Raw genomic sequence first — 23420 nt, 5'->3', positions numbered from 1 at the left:
AAAACATGCATTCATATAGCTGCACGATCTATGTGAAGAAAACAACCCGTTCTGAATTCCATGTGTTTGTGACGTCACAACTGCACATGGCCGCCTACAGCAGCATGTCACCAATCATAGGCTATCAACAGCCAGCATTGCCATTTATAATGCAGTTTACTTCTTACTACACTGTACCAGTAAACAAGGAGATAGAGTCCTTGAAAACTTATGCCGTCATATGATTGCACCATAATCAGATCCCAAATCTTAGAGAGAAGAGAACAAACCAACAAACCAACTATGAGAGAGTGAAATGAAAGACTCACGCTTGTGAAATTTGGTTTCGCATCACGTTCATCAATCTTCGCACATACCGTGTATTCTCCATATGACTGCATGCACCAAACCGTAACGTCCATACTGTGACGGTATGGGATGAATACTCGTACCGTTACAACCCTAATCCCTACTATGGAGGCAGTGAAAAGTGTAAAGCAATGAATGCTATAGGACAACACCCTTAATAATAGAACCAACCTCAGCCCAGACCAGATACGCGAACTGCTCTGTCTGAACACCACCTATTTTCATTACAACAGTGGGTTTTGTAGACAAAAGCATCACCGGCTCACCGGTATCTCCCATTATGGCTGACTTCTACATGGAAGAAGTAGAAAGCAAAGCCCTGAACTCCTTCAGAGGAGCAACATGGAGCCACTCGTTCAGATACGAGGACGACATGGGTCAAAATTAAAATCCAGGAACTGCAAGCTTTCACAGAACACATCAACTCTGTGGACAATAACATCAAGTTCACACGAGAGGATGTCATGAACAACAGCTTGGCCTTCTTGGACTGTGCCGTGCACATTGAAGAAGACAGGAGCCTCCACATCAAAGTATACAGGAAACCCACACATACAGACCAATACTTACTATTCGACTCTCACCACCCAGTTGACCATAAGCTAAGAGTTATCAGAACCCTGCACCACCAAGCTGATAATGTGCTAACGAGTGTCCAGGCCCGAGAGAAGGAGCACAAACACCTGAAGGATGCACTTAAAGCTTGTGGATACCTCAACTGGACCTTTGTGAAAACAGCCACCAGATCCAGGAAGAGCAACAACACTGCAGGTGGTGAAGAAAATAAGAATAAATGAAACAACATCGTCATCCCATATGTGTGTGGAGTATGTGAGACACTCAGGAGGATCTTCAACAAGCACCGCATCCCTGTGTTTTTCAAACCCAGCAACACACTAAGGCAGAAATTGGTCCATCCGAAAGACCGCACACCCAAACACAAGAAAAGCAATCTAGTATATGCAGTCAAATGCAGGGCCAACTCCTCAGGTCAAGACTCAGCGGTGTATCTACACAGGAAGGACAAGGGACACTCCACAAGCCATCTACGCCAAAGGTGGGAAACCATCTCTCAACAGAGGAGGAGGTCTACAACACCACTTATCACCCACCTACAGTACTGTCCTTTCATCCCTGCCCAGGAGATTTAACAACCATTCACACCTGGCTGCGTGTGACTCCAACGACTCTAACGACTGTCATTACAATCAACCAGGAGAACTAACAACCAAGTGACATGAATGGCCTTGACAATGACACCACAAAGATCAAATACCTGGGACTTCCCACCAGTCAGTCAGAACTGAAGAAGCCTCTTGTATGAGAGGTGAAATGTCTTCAAGTATCTACAACCAAGTCCAGTTGCCCTTGACTTAACCCTTCTTGGATAACCATGACCTGGATGACTGAGAATCTTCATGGACATCTTTCATAAACACTGTCAGTCTGCTCATACAGCAACATGTTTAAAAGATAAATATGATTGTTTTAATGGCTGCCAGATCGTTTCTGGGCATCTTTCTTTGTTATATTTGTCAAGATGCCCAAGGCACTGGCCATTGCAAAGAGTGCCCAGTCTGAAAGTGTTCAGATTCGTACTGTGCTGGTCTAGTTAAGCATGATGTAGAGTTAATTCTCAGAGTTAATTTAACACTGGAGAATTTACTATTTATTCCCATCCTAGACTCTCTGGTGCACAAACATCTCCACGCCTGTCTTTCTCGCTGTCTCTGTTTCTAACTTATTCGTACTTTCTAATATACTTTTGTGCGCCTCTGATATTATTGTCCATATTACTATCGATTAAAGTCTTTGATACTTTATTTGAGAGAAGAATTCATAAAATAAATCCGGTCTCTTAACAACCTTATGCTCTTTTCAGTATTATCCTGATTTAGTTCTGTTTATTTATTTTTAATATATATAAATCAGTTGGGAGCCCTTAGGCACACTGTAAGTGGGATCAGCCTCCTCCACAGAGTGGGCTGGGGTGGGGGGGCCTAGCAATGCTATTCAACACAAGTCAACCTCACCTGTCCACACCTACCTAAACGTAGCTTAAATACACCCCTTTACCCCTGCCAAAAAGGGACTGAAAATGAAGGTCATGGAGAGAGAGTGAGAGAGAGAAAGAGAGAGAGAGAGAGAGAGAGAGAGAGAGCACTCTGGGTTACCAGTGAAAGCAAGGAGCAATGTTGATAGGTCAAATTGACAGATTCCTCATCATTGTCTCTGTTCCATTCCACACTCTGCTTACCAACATTACCAAATATCAACCAAACATGAGTTACCACTGTATTCTGCGTTAGCTAGGAGCCAAAGTAGCCCTGTCATCTGCATTGGGAAATAAGGTTTGTAATGTCTTTTGTCTTTTTTAAAATTATGCGTGTATATATATATATATATATATCCGTGGGGGATTGGTTCCAGGACTTCCCGCAGATACCAAAATCCACAGACGCTCAAGTCCCTCATATAAAATAGCGTAGTATCTGCATAGAACCTACGCACACCCTCCCACATCCTTTGAATCATTTCTTGATTACTTATAACACCTAATACAATGTAAATCCTATAGAAGTAGTTGTTATACTGTATTGTTTTGCGAATAATGACAAGAAAAAAAAAAGTCTGTACATGTTCAGACACAACAATTGTAGGCCTAACCACATACTACACATCAGCGACAACGTAACATTTTCTTTCTATCAACACTTACAGATTTCTCTCGTTTAATGACCTGAAAGAGAAATACATAGAATGAAACACAGAATTTTTAAAATACAAGTCCATATAGAAAATATAATCATAAATAAATAAAATATACATTTTTTTAAAAACACAAGTAGCGAATGAACAAGATGAGAGGCGAACAATGCTCAGGCAACGAGAGACTGAGGATCAGTGAAAGTGCTTGAGGCTACAGCAGGGTATGCCTACACATCACTTCATTCACGTGAATTCAGCGTAGTGCTCGGCGCGCGGCATATTCAATTTTTGCTTTTTGGAAATTAAGCTAAGATGTCAGTGCATTGTATTCAGTGCACGAGTCTTCATAGAAGCTGAAGAATCACAGGTACTGGTATTACATTGTAATAAATCAGAGTAAAATGGTGGACTGGACTAAGCACTCAAACCATAGACAGGGCAGTCAGAGCAGACAGAGGTAACCCTAAGCTGTCAGAACACACAAGCACGCGCACGCGCACGCGCACGCACACACACACACACACACACACATTTCATGTAGTTGTGAGGGAATAGTCAGTCATGAGTGCTTGGATGAATTCCACATATTACGGCACATCTGCACTGCACAGACAGCCCAAAAGTTTCAGTGAGAGGAGGTAGAGAAGTTTAATGTTGTTGGGTAACACAGTTGAAATTCTGCAACCGGCAGTACCAACTGCCAACTCTGTCACTGAACGAAACAGCAGAAAAAAAGAGCCGCTCAAAATATGGCGAGAGCTAGATCAGACTGTCTTACTGTCATTGCTGTGCTCTGCTCCTTCACTTCTCTCTCTCTCTCTCTCTCTCTCTCTCTCTCTCTCTCTCTCTCTCTCTCTCTCTCTCCTGTTGAGATATGGGATATATCTTTTCTCTTTATCTCATTGCAACTCTTCCGCACAGTATAAATGGCATCTCAGAAACCCAGAGAATAAAAAAGCATTACTCTTTACTGGAGACAAATGTCTCCCTCCCAGTAACACAGCCAGCACTTCACACACATTCTCTCTCTGTCTCCCTGCGTGTATGTGTGTGTGTGTGTGTTTATGTGCTGGGCTCTGACAAAAGAAAACATGCCTCATGGGTTCTTTCTCGACAAAGCAGTCACACACACAACAATCAGATATGGCCTCAGAAGAGAGAGGGGGAGAGTAGGGAAAGAGTGACTGACGAGGACAGTACTGTCATTAACAGAATACTCTGAGGTAAAGCTATCTCCTACCAACAAAAGAAAAAGATTCTCCAGGCATGAAAGACAAAGGAACCCAGAGGTTTTATCATATAAAAGAGAGTGGGAAGAGGAAGGGGTGCCTCTTTTCCTCTTCCTTTGAGTGAACCCATGAAACAAACAAACAAATGCAAACACATAAACAAGAAATCAAATGTACGAGAAATTCGTAACTGATGATCTTCTGTCGTTAACAAAGGATACGTTGGTTACAATATCTATAGATGAATTCTGAGAAAGGATAAAAAACAGGGTGAGAAAAGTCTAGCATTGGATGGGACTGTGAAGGATCTGAAAGATTTGTGTAAACGTATCCGTCCTGTCAGACCTTGAGACGTACTGAATGTGTGCGCTCCGTCTTTCAGATTGCTAACAGATAAGTCAAGGACTGCTGTCTGAGATTGAGGCAAATTACACCAAACCACACATTTATCATGGTGACACCATCAACATTATCTGTCAGGTGTTTTTGTTGTTGTTGTTTGTTTGTTTAGATAAACAGATAAATAAATAAACAAACAAATGCGATGACCTTCTTTCTGTTTAGAAGGATGCCAAGTCTCAGGCACACCTCGGCTGACCTCAGAGAGATGCCTGTGCTGAAAGATTCCTGAGGGATTAGCACAAACCTGTTTGTTTATCTATGTGAGAGACAATCTGTTTGTCTGTAATCTGTATTCAGATGTTAATCTTAGTTTTACAATGCCAAAAGCCAACACTAGGTGGTACCCTAGTCCTATGAGCCTAAGGACTAAAGCTCAAGAGGGCTGCTCTGTTCCAGGGGAGGGCTAATGGCCTCAGATTTAATTGTGGTTTCAAGAAAATCTAACAATAATAAAACAGGATATAAAATAAACTTAATATGCTGTACATAAACCATGCAGGAACAAAGTATGCTGGTGGGGGAAAAAAAACTCTCTCTCTCTCTCTCTCTCTCTCTCTCTCTCTCTCTCTCTCCCTCTCTCTCTCTCTCTAACACGCTCCCCTTTTTTGTCTCCCTTTTGCTCTTTTTCTCTCTGGCATTTTCAGTGGACATCTTCGCGTGATCGTAAACTTCTGGCTTCAGTAAGAGCACAGCTTTCTCCTCATGCATCTGTTTATATGTCTTATAATGAAATATTCATATATCCAATTCTTTCATGGCTGTTCCTACCCTTGCACATGCTGTATTTCGCCTCAGTCTTAAGGGATGAGGACCAAGACCAAAGGCAGCAACGTTTTTTGTTTTTTTTTTCTTTTTCTTTCCTTTTTTTTTTGACTATTTAAATCCTATGATAAACATCATAATGACCCAGGCATAGTGGGACAGAGAGGGTGGGGGGCATGAGGTAATTACATAAAAGAGCCAGTTCCAATTGAGATGATGCAGCATTTTTACTCTGGTGATAAAGGCTTAACCTCAGGGATAAAACCCATGGAATCTCTCTCTCTCTCTCTCTCTCTCTCTCTCTCTCTCTCTCTTTCTGGTTCTTAAACAGTCAACAGTTCAGACATCCAAAAACTACTCTAATCAACAGTAGACACACCTCTCACCTCTTTAGCTGGGTCTCCCGTTTGGAAATGTAGAGATTAAACAGGGGTTTCACTCTCTGGGTCTTGGCACACAGGGCTGTGATTGCAAACAGAAAATTAATGAGTGAATAGGACAAGGTTACAGGCACATAATGAATGTTATTGGCCATGTCAGTTCATCATATCCTCACCCCACCATTACTTTCAATCAGGCCAACCGGCCGTGAAATGGGGGTTTGTGTGACGGTGCTAATTTACGTGGTGTACGGGACCTACTCCTGTGGGACTCCGCAGTTAGGGGCGCCCACATACCAAGTGGACAGTGTGCCAGATCCTTTCCAATGTACCAGTGAATCCAGCCCAGATCCGTAAATTGGTTTGGCCCGTGCTTTTTTTGCACAGTGGGCCAATGACTGCATGACTCCGCTTTGATTATCTGATACAAGCAAGGGCCAGAATCAGCCCAGTTCCACCTTGAATATCACAAAATTTACCGTGGATCCAGCCTAGATGTGTGGGTATCAGCACCTTGTATTGAAAGCTGGGAAGGATGTAGTCTTGTACACGTCTCCTCTGATACATATGGAGTGAACTGTTACTTCTTCTCACCAGGAGGCCCTGACCAAGTCTTGACCAATCAACGGCAAACTCCTGCTTGCCTCCCACCCACGAGCGTCACCAATTATATTTGTGGACAGGCCAGGACAGAAGCCAAAGCACCGTTTTTTCTTTGAGGACATATTACAAAACAACTCACTGCTGGAACACATGCACAATGGATTCAGAGCATAATCAGCATGGATGCACTCTGTGACGCTACCTTGGCTCCACAGAGATCCACACATCCACAATGTTAATGTCATTATGCTTCTCTAGACCAGCTCCAACACAAATGTGTATCACGGGCATAACTGTTCCCCAAATTTGGGCACAGGGTCAGCTGCTATGTGAGCAGTTACTCTGCCTCCCAGGTAGGATGATTATTCATCAATCAGTAGTATGTCTGAACACCTCCATAACAAAGCTAGGGGCTGCAGGACCTCGTCAAAGCTCCAGTAGGGTGGGGCTGATGGTAGGCAGATAACATATCCAGATAGTAAATCCTTGCCCACCTAAATATGGAAGTGAAGAAGGAAGAACCTGGCAGTATGGGTTGTGGACATGTTGGCTGGACTCGAAGCGTTCCTTGTAGTTCAAATCATCAGCTCAAGAAGACAACAGGCCTTCATCAGAAAACGTCTGACATTTGTTCATGTGGCAGCAGCAGACCCTCAACGATGAAAAAACAAAAGTGAGAATGGAACACCTGAAAACTGCTCTGCTTTCACTTTCAGCACCGCCACGAATCTATGATAAGTCAGGTACACATAACTGACCTCACAAATGGCCTTAATACATTTTTATCTTCAAAAAATAAAATGTGCACTTGGTTATTCATTTGACTTGTGCATGATTTTTTTTTCCAGGCTTACTCAATCATTTCAAGTTCTATGGTGGAATGTAATTGTGTGGAGTGTGGAATATTGTTGAACTGGAAGCACTTTGTGTTCTTAAAATTCAATTATGTTGAAATAAATTGATCCAATTTCATGCTGCCGCAACTGAATGTAACGAGAGAAATTACAAACAGCAGGGAAACGAAGAAGAGGAAGTTTGTTGAGACACTCTTGACTGAGAACAGGTGGTATAATGTATTTGTTTTGTAGCTCATTGGGGACTTTATTACCTCATGGTACTTTGCTAGCTTGCTTGCTAACTGAAACATGGTCAAAAATAGCCAATGAGACTATCTTACAGGGCTGCAACCCCAAACATTTTGAGTTTCACATCAGCAGTTCCAACAGTAATTCTCCGAGGGGTAAGAAACCAACTTAACCTTCATGGTTAGTGCTTGCTGTGTGTGACTGAATACACTCCTATGTATAGTTGAATGTCTGGTGCTGAAGAGAAGAGAGTGAAAAAATACACCCTGAGGAAATGATTAGCCAAAATATTTTTTTTTTCAACTACTTTAACATTAAATGGGCAGCCTGTTTTACTTCAGAGTACCAGCTGTCTTCATCTCAAACAGAATGTTTTACTTACTGCAGGTAAACTGCAAATAAGTGAAAGAAAAAAAGAAAAAAATATATATATAGTGCTAATCATGAAAAAACTTATTGTGTGTGGTTAATTTATATCACAGATATTTACAATACCATCCAGGCGAGGATGTTAGAAATAGGACACACGCACACACACACACACACACACACACACACACACACACACAGAGAGAGCGAGAGAGAGAGAGAAAGCAATACTTTAAGAAAAAGCCATTTCTGTATTAGTTGTTTAATTCAGTTACACAGAGTCACTGTTCTTGTACATGTAATAGACACAAAGTAAGTTGGATGAACTTAAACCAAACAATTAAAAGTGAAACAATTGGAAACAGATTAATATGAGTAGAAGTTTTCAGTCTTGTGCTATTCTATCCATTTAGATTTCTCAAATCCAGTTGTGCACATACAAAAGAAATCAAATTAAATCTAGTTAATCTGACCCCCTAGGCTTTTACCTATAAATTGAAGACTCTTGGTTATCAATCTGACTTTGAGAGTAAAGGGATTTACTTTTGGAGGTATTCAAATCAACACTGGCACATATAATCAAACTGTACTGAGAGCAATCTTCCACATTCACTCAACCAATGGGAAAGTTAAAGCAGGAAACACACTGGGTAGCAGAGGTGTTTCTCTACAAAAAAGGGGAATGTACATATTTGACGCTTAGTCGCTACAGTAATTTCGATTGTAAAATTAGTGGTTGAGTAACACGTAAACGTGTTAATGTATCGATCTCATTAGCCACTCTTTTTTTTTTTTATAGTGAAACGGCTGTAAATTGCAAACGGCATGGAAAAGGCTGATTTACGAGGCTAAGCAGCCATGATTTTCTCAGAGGCAGGCCTACAAGCAGTGCCGCTAACCCAGTACTCCAGGGACTGCCCCAGTTTGGCCGAAGATGTCTCTCGTAGACACTTTGTGCACCATTAGTAAAGGTAACAATACCATTAGGCACTGCCAATTGTGGACTGGAACATATGTGCTATTTTAAACATGTAATTTTTTTGTAAATTGAATCTCAGGGCCCAATTCATAACCACTGTTTTTCTTTCCCTGTCTGTTCTCAGGCATAGACACACAGCGCCCCACCCTTTACCTGTCCCATCTGTTTTACTTTCTGTCCCTACATCTCAGTGAGATGCCTCCATCCATAAACTCCATCCCTCAATTTGTCTGTACTGACAAAACAAATGTTTTGAGACAGATCTCATTTCTTCTAGACCACTCTGTTACCTCAAACAGACTAACGGCTCCCATTTTAAACTCTAAAGGCCAAGTGCCAGGCAGAGGAGAAGGGCTTCTCCATTTTAAGTCTTGCGTCCCGTAAAGCATTACCATTATTACAGCTGGCGGCAATTTTCCCTCCAAACTCTTGTTTTTGCCTCACTCACAGGAATTCTCAGACCTGGGATTTTGTACCGGAAGTTGCACTTTGACAATGTCTATAGTAAATAAATAAATAAACAAATAAATAAATAAATCTTCAAAAATAAAATTGAAGGGGATGGAATGGAAGGTAATGGAATGGGAATGAAAATGTATCATTTTATGCTTTTGGATGGGAACCTGCTTAACTATCAAAAGAAAAGAGAATTAATCACAAAACAATGTTTAAATAAAATAATTTCTCTATTTATATATAAATTAAATTGTATGATACATGAGTTGCTCTCTCAGGTTCTACAGTCATTTTTTTGTTGTTAGCAGTTTGAGATGATGTGAATGAAAATAAGCCAAAGAAAGCTTTAATGGGCTAAATATTTGTTAGACAAAGGTTTATAAATATCTTTGTCTACATGAGTATCATTCAGTGAGTTGCCATGACGCAGTCTCTAAAGGATTTCAGTTCATGTTCCCTCTCATTTTAACGTATTATCAGATCAGAGTCATCCATCAAGTAGACACCTCAGACATACCAAATCAGACATACCAAATCAATGCCTCATTGACCAGTCCGGCTGCCAACCCTGACACATGCCTGTCTCTGTCACTCTCCCGCCCTGACGAGCCTGACAGCCCGACAACAAACACTAATGCTAATCGAGCCGCACTTGCCCAGGGCGGTGGGGGAAGGGTGGGGAGGGGCATATGGACAGCCATTTCATAAACCTAACTTTGATTTTCTAGAGAAATCCTACACTTCTGGGCCTTATGCTCTCTTCAGAGTTTCTCAGTGCTAAGCATCAGCAGTAAACCAGTGAGAACAGTTGTATTCTATGGCCTCTACAAGGTCTTGGAGATTTGAGAGGCATTTTGACCAAAAGCCAGTGGGAAGGAAAAAATAAAAAAATAAATAAGTAAATAACTAACTAAATAAATAAATAAGAATCTGCCAGCGGCTTGGCTGTTTATTGATTACAAATGTGGGAGAGCTTAATTGATTTGCTTCCCTAGGTCAGAGACATAATCTCTTGGCCTTGAGAGTATGGTGTAAGTCAGCAGGTAAACAGAAAAAAAGTAACAGAGATCAAAAAGACATACAGGACTTTTCCTAAAGGCAACCAGAGCAAAGATACTGCAAAACATACCATCTACTCCCTCTTTATGCATCTTTTCACCAGAATTTGATGCACCAGAGACTTACAATTCGATTTAGAATTTGTGTTCCTAACAGGGAAGTTTGCTTGCATGAACACATTTTCTAGTTGAATGGAATTTTTCATCAGTTCTCTCAATCCAAATATAAGGGATCATTTAAATAGCACTGTTGCACTTTTTTCTTACTATTCTGTCATTAACAAATTCAGCTAGGCTTTGAATCAAAGGCTGGGTCTTGTGTGATACTGTTTGGGCACACCAGAACCAGAGATGGGAGACGCCACAGCACGGATTGGCTAGCATTAGTTAACTAACAACACTAGTGAAGTAGTGAACAGTGTAATGTCCTCTTGCTTGTGAGAACACTAACATGACTACAGTGGAGCTCCCTTGTTTTGTTTTGTTTTCACATTCCACATAGAAGGTTCCAGAGAATTAATAGTTTTGTGGTTCACTGCATGACGAACATGAAGCAAGTAACATAAACTGAGCTTAGGCTTCATAATTTTGTTCAACAATAATGAATGAAAATGGGTGAGACAACAGCAAGAGACTGTGCTCTCCTTCATGTCAAACACCTCATATTATATGTTAACCTTATATGCCATCAGCAGGTGACCTATTCCCTATGGTGTTTAAAGAACAAGAACAACAACAGCAAAATGAATCGATAACAAGGTGGCTCCTACAAAACAAAACCAGATGCACAGTTTTATTTGCCATATGTCAAGTGACTCAGACTGGTCAGTGCTTGAAGACTGAAAGAGTGGCTACTACTGTGTAATGCCTTGGGCATACAATTCACATGTGTGAAACAGTACTTCCTCACATTTCAACCACAGAAATAGTTTCATCTATCTGTCCCTCTCTCTCTCTCTCTCTCTCTCTCTCTTTTATTTTATTTTTGTTTTTTGGTCTCTCCTCGGTTCTTTATATTTCCTCCCTGGAGATAGCTGAGGTTTTGCCTCCCATTCGTCTGCATGCTTTCCTCCACTACTTTTTCATTTCCAGAATTGCTGGGCCACTCATTCTCCATCCTTCTGTTGTCTCAGCCCTTGGTGAAGACCCCTCCAGTGAGCCTAGCAGTCTCCCACGCTCTTTGGGCTTCTCATTAGACAAACTCCCCATGAAGACACTGCCACCCCCACCCCATGCCACCAGCCTCACTGTTTTTTTTTTTTTGTTTTTTTTTTATGGAGGAGCTTTGAATCATCAGGTCTTTGAGGGAGGAGGGTAGTAGTGGAGGAGAGAGAAAGAGAGGCTGCCAGCCACTGGAGAAAAAAAAAGAGAGATGGAGCAAGAGAGAGATAGTTTGGCTGGACTTTCAGTGCTACATCTAGCTTTAAAAGGAAACAGGGATGAAGATATTGCAGACCTCCTGCAATCCTCCAGACGAAAAGAGAGCCCTGATCAAGAGACGGAACGAACGGGGAGAGAAATGAGCATGAGCAGAGCAGGCTCTGAAGCTCACGTCTTTCATGTGTTGGCAGGGATGTCACATGGAGAGGAACGTCCTCTGAATCGTCCCATGCCAGCATTTTCACTGGCCGAAGGAATGAGCGAACGGCAGCATAGGAGCAACGGACAAGTCTCCACACCCTCAGGTCCTCTGTTGCTGGAACTTTCTCCCTGCCAATTTAGAGACCCACAGAGCACATAACGAACCATTTAAAAGCCCGAAGCCACAAAAAAATGAAAGGCTTGGGACCAAAGCTGAAGTTTAGCCTGATCCCAACACCTCAGATTAGAACCGTTTCAGTGCTGTATTCCTTCAATTATTCTGTAGCACTGAGGCTCTGTAGATGAGAAACACTGATAAAAAAGGGCATAAACTTAAAAAAAAATAAATAAGGGCAAATCAAAGGCAGAAACATCTGGACTTTGGATTGTAAAATCAGGATTGGGATCGACCATTTGTCCTTGTGGTAAGCTGGGTTCATCACAAATTCATTAAATGTTTTATTACCATAAATACTACAAGTTTAGTGGTTGCATATTTAGTGTCAGAAGATGTATAACCCACCAGGGGAAAAAAAAAGTTTTTGGAGGAGAGAGTTGTGAAAAAGTGGATTGCACACCCAGCAGAATATATGTTTTACAATAACTAAACCTTTACCTTTGCCTCGCCTGAGGCCAAGAGGCCACAGTTAAAAAAAAAAGAAAAAAAAATAGAGAAACATGTGAAATATGACTGTTTTACAGGTAGTGAGGTACAGTCTTCACAGGGTTTCTGCTTGGGCCAGTTGATGGGAGAAGCTCATGGGAGCCTAAAGCCAGGTGCAGTGAAGAGAAAGAGAGAGAGCGAAAGAGAGATGAGAAAAGATGAGTAAGATCAAGGTTGACGTAGGACCCGATCGGAGTAGATTCTGTTAGGAATAGAAAATAGAGTGATAGAAAAATGCAAGAGACAAGCTGGATAAATAGCTTTATGAAGAAAATAACCAAGACAAAGCATTTAAACATTTACCAAACTGACTTAGCCCTTTCAGACCCTTGGCAGCTTAAAGATTTGGCTTGAGGGTATCTTTCAATGTCTTCATTAGCACAAAACAAGAAGCATCGTACAGGAAATGTATGAGACTGATTTACAGAGTCTGTGTCTACAACTGAACCCCTTCAGCTGGAATAAATAAAACATATGTTTCCATCCTTCTCTCGTCCTCTGCACACTCCCTGTCTTCCTAAAGACCGCCACTGGTACTTGCATTAAGCTCGACTTGCCCCAAGGACATGCAGAAGTACTCAATATACTCTTATTCCATTAGGAGCTTGGCTGTCTGCTCCAGTGCACGTAAGAGAGACTGCTCTGTTTTTCTGGTGTGACAAACCAGGCCTAATACAATAACAAATGCCGTGACATCAATAATGAATTTTCTTTGTTCTGTTTGGGAAGGGAGGACGACTAGTTCTTGAGGGAGGAGAAAAGCTGATAGAAAGCCCATGCTTGCGTTTCACTACCTATTACATAGGGAAAAAAAACTTTATCAGTGGACCCCCTGCGCAAAGTTTCTGAAACAATTCATTAGGAGAGAGAATTCATGGCTAGTGTGGCAGTCCCTTTTGTAAGACATGATAAAGCAGGAACCTTCATTAAAAAACTCATTAGGTTCTGCCATTTGTCAGACACAGAGAATTTTTCAGAGCATTTTTCATATGAGGCAAAAGCATCATGGCTAAAATGCATTTACTCACAGAGAAACGTGCATGCGCACACACACACGAGCACACACACACATACACACACACAAATACACAATGCACTTGATGTTTTTACAGCTAATGCTTTCTGTGTGCAGTGACGAGGAACGTTGACTTTTTCGCATTCATCATTACAGTCAAATTTGAATCTCTCCCTCTTCTTCTCTTTCCCTCTCTTCTTCTTCTTTTTTTTTTTTTTGGTTTTCTGAACTGAGAAATTAATTTAGGTTTTTTTCTCTGTGACGGTGTGTTTCCTTGAAGAAAGCTGTCATGCTGTCACTGAAGACAGGCAGTGTCTGGGGCTTGATGGCAGGTGTACTCATGTTCTTTTTGCTCTCTCTCTCTCTCTCTCAAAAAAAAAAAAACCTCCCCTCGCTCTTTGTCTTTTGTCCTCAGACAAGTTCTGCATCCTTTTGTGAAGCCAAGTGCATCAAAACAGGTTTTATCTGAAGGACCTATTTATCATACTTGCCCCATGTCTCAAACAGAACCTCGGGGGCTGTGTCCTCCATTTGAATATCAAGGCTGCTGCTACAATGGCTAAACACTTCAGGCACTGAGAAAAAAAAAAAAAAAAAAAGAAAAAAAAGGACCCACTCAGTCCTCAATGCTAAGGAGTTCTTACCTCAACTGAAGAACACATTCAGTGAGAGAGAAGAGCTCACACATAAAAAATCTCTTGGCACTGTGCACTGAGAGCCTCACACCTGGCTGAGGTGGGATAGAAAAGTGGTCTCAAGAGACAATACACACACATGCACATGCACACACACGCACACGCACACGCGTGCACACACACACACACACACACACACACACACACACACACACACACACACACACACACAATGTTACATGCACAATAGAGAGAGTCTCATTGAGTTGTATGCTAATATCTTTCAAATCAACACCTGCTTTCATTGCCATTTAATACCCTGTATGATATTACAGTGCATGTAGCAAACTTTCTTTTCATAAACCTCATACTCAGACCAGCGAGGCAGATGTATTTGCTCACAGTTATTCTAGCTACAGAGCTAAACAGTGCTATTCCCTGTCTGGGCTTGGAGGAGTGTACATATTCTGTAGGCTATTGTGCTGGTGGTTGGTTGAAACGGCTTTCGGACAAAGGCCCAGTGCTGTCTGGGGACAGAGCGAAGGATATTGTAGATTCAGCGGTCCACCACGAAACAGGAAGGCAGACAGGAGCCCAGAATAATGCAGAGAGGAGTTGCTGTATATTTTTCAAAATCCCTGTGTTTTTTGAAGACGCTGAAAAGAGAAAGAGAGTAAACATATCAAAAAGTAAACATATCAAAACAGGTCCACTCAAGAGGTAGGATGTAGAGAAATGCAAACGTAGCTGGTAGTGAGAAAAAAACTGCTTTTCTCTCTCTCTATCACACATAAACTACAAAACACATTATCTCTCCTCTGTAAATCCCACCCAACCCACTATACCATTTCCCCCTGAGCGCCCTTTCTCTCTCTTTCTCTCTCTCTCACTCTCTCCCTCTCTCTTCCTCTTTCTCTACCCTAAATCCGTTTCCAATCCCAAATTGCTTGTCAAAGGGATAAAATTAGAAGTGGAATGGTGGGACTGACAAACAGGATTACATGCTGTTTGCACCTGGCCGCTGCAATTAAAGCTCAGATGACAGGGCAGAATGTCTCCCTAATGTAGAGACTCAGGGTATATCAGCATTCTCACACACACATTAGTCCCATTCTTTTAGTGTGATGCCACTGGCCCAGCTCCACACCTGTCACTCTGAGGATTCATACACATGAACACACACACACACACACACACATAAACACACGCAAACACAGACACACACACACACACACAGACACACACACACACACACACACACACACATGCACACACACATGACGTAAACACACAGAGTTTGAGGACGCTGTCAATAGAAGATTGGAAGGAGTCTGGAATTTGTTCATCAGAGGTATCAGAAAATTAATCTTGCCCAGGGTAAACATTGATAAACATCACACGTCAAGTCACTCATAAACACATTAATGTACTTCATCTCCACTCTGAGCAAACAGTTCAGTTTGACGTACTGATCCCACCACTCTGAGGCAGTCCTCACTGAGTTTCTGACAATATTAACTGTCTTATTTTGAGTGACGGCAGACAAGCAAACACAATTGTTTAAATGCCCCATTTATACACAGACATGAGCACGACACTCTCCTCTCTTATTTATGTCAGAATACTTAAGCACAACCTTTCAATGAATTGGGAGTCACATCATTATTGTATAAGTTTGCCTGGCTGAGCGCAGTAAATTATGTAGACCTCTTTTTTTTTTTCCACTGGAGGAAAAACGTTTTAGAACTGACGATGGTGAGTGCTTGTCTGCCGTCTGTGAGACAGAGCTGGTAAATTCACTTGACTCCATTATAAATGTAGGGAAGACACTCTAATGGCTGCTCTCTGTCACTCTGTCTCTATCTGCACAATTTAACTCCATCACAAACATGGCATGACTCATTTGGCAGCACGACAAAAACCCTGGAAAATAATGTCATTCACAGCACAGAATAAGCAGCTGTGGGTTTCATCTGTTGGAGCTTCACGTTAACAGTGGAGCATTTCATAGAAGGATAATGAAGACAATGTGAGGGCTCTTCAGTTCTGTTGTAAGGCTTTTAACAAACGGTACACTGAAAATGCTAAACTCGAAAATAGAATCTGACTAGGACTAAATTTGAGGCCCTAAACAGCTATCCATCATGGCTATCTGGTCACCCATGCTAACTGCTGTTTGTCCAAAGTGGTCCACAGTGTCCTTTCTTAAATATTTGCCAGGATCTCCTTGAGAGAATTCACAGGCAACCAAATCTTGTCAGTGGGACTATCCTTATATGCATACAATTTTTAGATTAGAAAACAACTAGAATGTTATGAATGATTTATGAGTACTGTCACTGGAGGGCACACCATGTAAACTTAGACTCTGAGATGTTGTGCCTGTCTTCACACATGGTAAATCGATCTAGGGCATTGAGTTTGGAACGTTGTTTATCAGTGAGTGCAGAGCAGAATCATTCCAGATGACCAGTGTGTAAGTCTCCAATCGGGCTGTAACACTTCTCAAACTGACTGAGTTATCTGATTCTGTGACCCTCAGAGCTGAGTTACTGTTCTTAAATGAATCCTACCTCATGCCCCTTTCTGTGGCAGACCGACTCTCAAAACCAATCTGTCTGAGAGAGGGGGAGGAGATCGAGTGAGTTAGAGTGAGTTTCAGGTGGACGTTCTGACAGCAGAAAAGGCTTCAGACAGCCAATCAGATAAGGGGGTTGAGCTTAGCCTATCACTGTTGACCAGATGTGTCAATCAGGCAGTCAGAGTCTAAACTCAAATGAGTAGAGTTACTCCCACAGATGGTGCATATACACAACAGGCACAGCCGTTCATTACAGACATATTTAAAATATGTATTCCTGTCTGCAGCTCACACAATTTATATTTCTGACATGTTCCATAGGAATCTGTGAAAAACAGAGTCACTGGAAGAGAGCACAATTACACAAAGAATAACATCTCAAGTAAAGCTTTCAGTAATTTTGTACTGATTGAGCATTTTGCGGTGCCAGCTCGTGGTTCTATTTCTCTCTCAGTCTTACATTTTGTTGTCCTGTGAACTAAAAGAATAAGCATTCATAGGGGCTTATGGATTGAGGAGACAGCTGAAGGTGGAACAAAGAGGCTTATGGATTGAGGAGACTGCTGAAGGTGGAACAAAGGGGCTTATGGATTGAGGAGACTGCTGAAGGTGGAACATCTCCAGAACCTAGACAAGAGCACTGATATATGGAGACCTTTGTGCTCTCCAGTATTCTGTGATCCAGTTTCTCTCCCTTTTATTAATAATGAAAGTAACTGAAGAGATTGGTAAGACAATATCTACCATATCTGATCCAACTCACATTACAGCAGAGATTCACTCTCAATCTATGGAGCTCCTACGTTAGTTCAGAGGAGGAGGAAGAAGAAGAAGAAGAAGAAGAAGAAGAAGAAGAAGAAGAAGAAGAAGAAGAGGAAGAAGAAGAAGAGTTCCATATTTATTACCGCTGTAACCTGCCTGCCACCTGGAGTTACTCATAATGAACTGCCACATCAACACCTCTGTGACTCCTACAGGCGTGACAGGGCTGTCCTTTCTCACTCACACACACACACACACACACACACACCCAAATACTCATTATCTGTAGTTTGTCCATACAAGCACGCGGAAGCACACGCACGCACGCACACATACACATACACATGCACGCACACATACACATACACATGCACGCGCGCACACACACACACACACACACACACACACACACACACACACACACACACACACACTTTTTCATAAAGAGGGAATGAGTGCAGGCTGCTCTGAACTCTGAATGTACCACCCCTAGTTTATATTCATTCCTCTCTCCATTATGTGGGCACTGAGAAACAACACTAGAGTGAAAAATGTCCGACAGCAGTCATCTCTGAATTTTGATTTATGACATCCTTGACATTGCCAGGTTGTTTATTGCCCTCCTCAAAAACTTGCTCCTGGCTACACGTCCTCTTGTGTCTTTAATATCTTTTGATGGGTCTTTGAGAGGAAAGATAAGGTTGGGAGGAATCCATGCAGCAATGGCCTGAGAATTGTTCTGTAATATCAAAAAGATCTTTGAAAAATAGAAGCAGCAATCCACTTTTCACCTAAAGGGAATTATCTAGTCGGCTATAATTGGAAGGAAGAAAACAAAACAAACAAAAAGAGAACAAAAGAAAATCAATATTTAGATATCAAAGTTCTTAGGATTCATCAGCATCTTCTACATAAGCAGGATTCAGTTCTGGAATGTTCTTTCATGTGATGGGCTTGAGGTGAACTCAGAGTAGGATTTAATGGGATTTTCTCCTTTCTTTTTCTCTCTGGGTTTCCTTCTGTCTTTTCCACCTTGTTCAAGTTTAGGTGCTAAATATAATCACAGTGCTTCAAGGATAATTGTAATACATGCAAAATCCATCACCATTATACTGTGCTGGTAGAATGACCATCTATTCTCAGAAAGCCGTGTAAAGAGGACTTAAGTCAATTGATAAAGAATGGCCAATGACTTATGCTCTGAATCTTCACAATGTCCATGACAACAAAGAGCATCTTATTCCACTGCGTTTTGCATTCTATTGCACATTGCATTTTGAGAACAATAAATTGGTGTTCCTCGATACCACAAAATTATTGTAAATCCTGAAATTTTGAGAAAAGACTACTTACTAATGTCAAGCAGTAAAATTAACTGCAGAAATGACCAGTTCAAAGGGTAAGTGTTACAGTAATAAAAGGATGCAAAAATAGAAAACACAAAATGACTTGTTTGAAAATGTATTTTTATACATAAGGGGAATCATGAAGTGGGTACATTAATCTTTGTTTTAATAATTCTGTTGTGTACCTTTCAGAAAAAAAAGAAAAAAAAAACTTATTTCACACATTTCCTGTGATAATGGAAACGTGAGGGCCACAGTAGCACTGATGGCCTTCATAAACATTGCTGTATTTAGCTGTGAGCTGATCATTACTGGATAAGTATTCAGGTACAGACATCCACTGCCTTGGTGTATTGGTGCTGATGTGTTAGCTCTGCATGCCTTTTGTTGTTGTTGTTGTTGTTTCTTTTTTTCTTTTTTAATTGATGAAGTTTTGCAGTAATTTCAAAGCCTGTAGTTCCTGAGAAATGTGTTGAAATGTATGAAGTTTAAGGGATTTTTTTTTCTTTTGTTACATGTTACCGGAGTGAAGCCTTCCCCTTTAATCATTAACACGTGCTCAGTGACATCTGTGTGTTGGTGCATTTTCCCTTCTGAAACACTGACACTTAGGGAGATGGTCATCAGGTGCTCCCTCATATCAATGTCCAAAAAAAAAAAAAAGATTAATCAAACAATTCAGTGTCCTTAACCAAAGGGCAACATATATAACAACATACAAAGATGGAGGGGAACATATTGTGGCACATACCAAGGTTTTCAGTTCACATATGTATTCAACTTTATCGCTCAAAAAGAGTGGCAGCTCTTTGAGCCAATTTTACTTTTGTCTAATTGCGGCTCGATGAAAAATAGTCTTCCACCTACACGTCAACTACAAACAGACCTATCCATTACTGTTAGTATTCATTAGTATTTTGGCTTATTGGATTAGTGTGTGACTTAAACTGTCAAAAAGAAAAAAAAAAAAAAAAATCAGACCTGCAGAGGAATGTGCATTAAACATGAACTCCTCTTCAGTGGAGACTGAGAAGGTGACCTACGCTGTTAACCTTTTTGAGTAGAACTCTTTCTGAAAGCCCGTATGTTATGATAACATAATTAGGGATCATTGTGCTATAATTGTACTTGAGCGCACCGTATCAACCACAGTGGCCTGACCCTTGTTATAAAAGTACTGTTGAAACATTGCATACTTGACAAACAGGCACTGCCAGTGGATTCACTAATTGCCAGTAATTAGGATCTTATCTTGCCCTATTTTCATCACAGCATATCATAACACAGTTAGTGCCCTGTAGGACGTCTAATGTTTGAAGTTTTGTATTCACAGATTTAAAATGAGGTGTATGCCAGATGAAAGCTCAGATCTCATCATGTTCTTATAGTACAATATCCAATATCTTCCTAGGCACCGCAGTGCAACTTCATGACCAGAACAATGTTTCGTTTCTGCCTTAGTAGTTACTGGTTTAAGAAAGTTACATTTGACTGAACTATTTCTGTATATACATTTTCAGTGTCACTTACCCATGCTACTTTTTTCAGGTCTAATCAAATTATTATTACTATTACTTATTATTTTTCATTGAGCAACATCTCAGCATCTAAGTTTGAGTTTTAAACTTTAAGTCTAAAACATCAAGGGACAGTGGGGCCACAGCAGCTATTTCCAGCAAACAGCACACCCCTGTCATGTTTAATTACCCCTCCTGGTAGTTTTCCCCCTACTGACTAAGAGAGAGGGAGAAACAGAGGTCCAGTTGGAGTTTCTCTGTCCATGAATATGACAGTTCCCTCAGTTTACTCTCTTGGGCTTGCTCTCCACTCTTCTCCCCCATGAAGCATTCTGTAAGGGTAGGTATTTTTCATTCTCTACATCCCCTTCACCACTACTGCTGACTTGTTCACTTTGCATGTAGACTGATGGTGCTGCACTCCTGCAAACTGTATCATCCCAATTTTCTCCCCCTCATTTCAATGACCTGCCCAAACACATAACTGTAACTATACAACCTGTTTGTATCATGCAGCTGGCTGTAGGCAAGAACATGTAATTTAGGTTCAGCTTTGGTCTTGTATAAAATCTAGGATTCAAAGTAATATTAACATTTTGTTATGAATACTATTCTAAACGGCCCTGTTACTTCAAGAAAACCTGCCTGAAGTAAAATACTGAAGTCAAACTGCAAAGTAACAACCAATTACTGCTTTCATGTGAGTTGTCCCCCAGAGAAACATCACGAAGATCTCCCAAGAGCTTTCCTACACAGGCTAGGAGACCAACATCATCCTCTATGAGTTCCATTATGAGGTGTCAGGCAATCTCTTCATTCTCCTCATAGCATGGCCAGGCAGACAGAGTGAAATCCAACACTCAACACAGTGTCCTTCAGTGTCTCTTCTGGATCCTCCATTTTCTCCCCAGAAATGTCTGCTGCTTATACTTGTGAATCATCAATGCACAGGAAAAGTTGAGTGCCTCCTACTTCTGCACTTGAGCCCTTCCTTGCAGTGGCGCTCTTGACAAGGTGTCAGCATTGACATGGTTTCCAAAAAAAGAAAGAAAGAAAAAAAAAAGATTCAATGTCATGTTAATATACAGACAGGATTAGATCCCACTGCTGCATTCTGAAAGCCATCACTGAAGACCCTGATGTCTCTAAAATGAAACAGAATAAGAGTTACTAAGTGTCAGTTGTAAGGGTGAACAAATAACCAGCCAGGATGTTCTCTCTCCATTTTGACATAGTGTTTCTCACTTGCACTAAGTGCTAGCAAAGTGAAAGCAAGGAACTTTTACATCACAGTTTAAAACTGGGAAGTCACTGCTCCAGCTGGGTACTACTCAAGTTGGTAGGGCCCCTTTGTGTTATAGAATGTTAGGCCATAACTCTTGAACTACATCCATTTGCCATTAGTGATGACCTGCTAACCCCAGTCAGTCCATTTCAGCTAACCTCTGCAACCAGTTTAGCCCCTTCTCCCCACCTTTTTTTAGCACATTCAAGCAATGTGACTTTTTCTTGAACACTCATAACAAGATTCATGTTTGGATTTTGATGTGCACTGTGCTTTGTCCTGTAACAGAGACAGTTGACTTCATTCATGTGTTTTTCCCTTGTACTTTTCCCTTGCTAAAGAATCAGAACCACAGAGTCTCTCCAGCACCAAAACTGTGTTCACAGGGACCAATATCGCAGTCCATTCTGATAACTTTTTTTGATTGATTATTAGAAAAATTCCAGTGTCACAAAAAACTGAGTTGTTAATTGTCATATGGATAAGTTTCTTCTGACAAAAAATCAGGTAAGGTACTGCTTGGCAAAGCTCTTAAATCAAAAGAAGCTCTTAATTGTTTCTCACCACCAGTATAATCAGAGATAACTCTCTGATTTCATTATGTTTTGCAGTCCTCCCAATGAGTGCTATTAGCATGTCAACTAAAGAGAATTTACAATTTACAATTTAGTTATTTGGCAGACGCTTTTTACCAAAGCGACTTACAGTTGGTGCATCAGTCGGATTTCCTTCAACAGAGATAATAATAAGACTGAGCGTCAAATTGCCCCTTCGCATTGCGCCCCTGGAATACTTTTACAAACAGAAATACAAGACAAAGGTGTTTTTTTTTTTTTTTTCTCTAGGGAAGGGAGGTTAGGCATTGGGGGACAGGTGTGTTCTAAAGAGGTGGGTTTTCAGTTTCCTGCGGAAGATGGTAAGAGATTCCGCAGTCTTGACTGCATGGGGGAGGTCGTTCCACCACCTCGGGGCAATGGCGGAGAAGAGGCGTGGTTGGGAGGAGCGGCTGCCGGGTTCCCGGAGTGAGGGGACCATCAGTTGTCCGGAGGACGTGGAGCGGAGGGTCCTAGTTGGGGTGTATGGCGTTATAAGAGACTGAAGGTATGATGGGGCAGAGCCTCTTGTGGCTAGGTAGGCCAGCACCAGTGTCTTGAACTGGATGCGGGCTGCTACCGGAAGCCAGTGGAGCGCAGTAAGCAGTGGAGTGACATGAGAGTGCTTAGGGAGGTTGAATACCAGGCGTGCAGCGGCGTTCTGCACGAGCTGGAGCGGCCTGATGGCGCAGGCCGGCAAGCCAGTCAGTAGAACGTTGCAGTAGTCCAGGCGGGAGATGACAAGCGCTTGGACCAGGAGCTGGGTTGCCTGTTGTGTGAGGAAAGGGCGGATTCTCCTGATGTTGTATAGGGCGAATCTGCAGGATCGTGTGACTGCTGCGATGTGACCGGAGTATGTCAGCTGGTTGTCGAGGGTTACGCCAAGGTTTTTGGCTGCTGAGGTGGGGAACACCACAGATCCCTTGATGGTGATTGCAGTGTCGATCGCTGGGGAGTTCTTAGCAGGAAAAAACAGGAGCTCCGTTTTCTCCGGGTTAAGTTTGAGATGGTTAGCAGACATCCAGGAGGCAATGTCAGCTAGGCAGGCTGCGATGCGAGGT

General features: G+C 41.6%; 1 protein-coding gene across 1 annotated transcript in view; it reads right to left on the bottom strand.

The window, feature by feature from the left end:
- The window catches only part of smtla (somatolactin alpha), a 31209-nt gene extending 17038 nt beyond the window's left edge, over positions 1–14171 (bottom strand). Inside the window, exons 1-2 of the mRNA XM_030765206.1 lie at positions 14128–14171; positions 11933–12090 (exon numbers count right to left, since the gene is read on the bottom strand). Of these exons, the coding sequence (XP_030621066.1) occupies positions 11933–12090; positions 14128–14171 (202 nt within the window). The remainder of the gene's footprint in view (positions 1–11932; positions 12091–14127) is intronic.
- Positions 14172–23420: the final 9249 nt, after the last annotated feature.

This window comes from Chanos chanos, chromosome 2 (assembly GCF_902362185.1).
Source record: "Chanos chanos chromosome 2, fChaCha1.1, whole genome shotgun sequence".
In the NCBI taxonomy this organism is placed as follows: Eukaryota; Metazoa; Chordata; class Actinopteri; order Gonorynchiformes; family Chanidae; genus Chanos; species Chanos chanos.
Note: the sequence above shows the minus strand (reverse complement) of the source record. Positions and strands in the feature narration are given on the sequence as shown.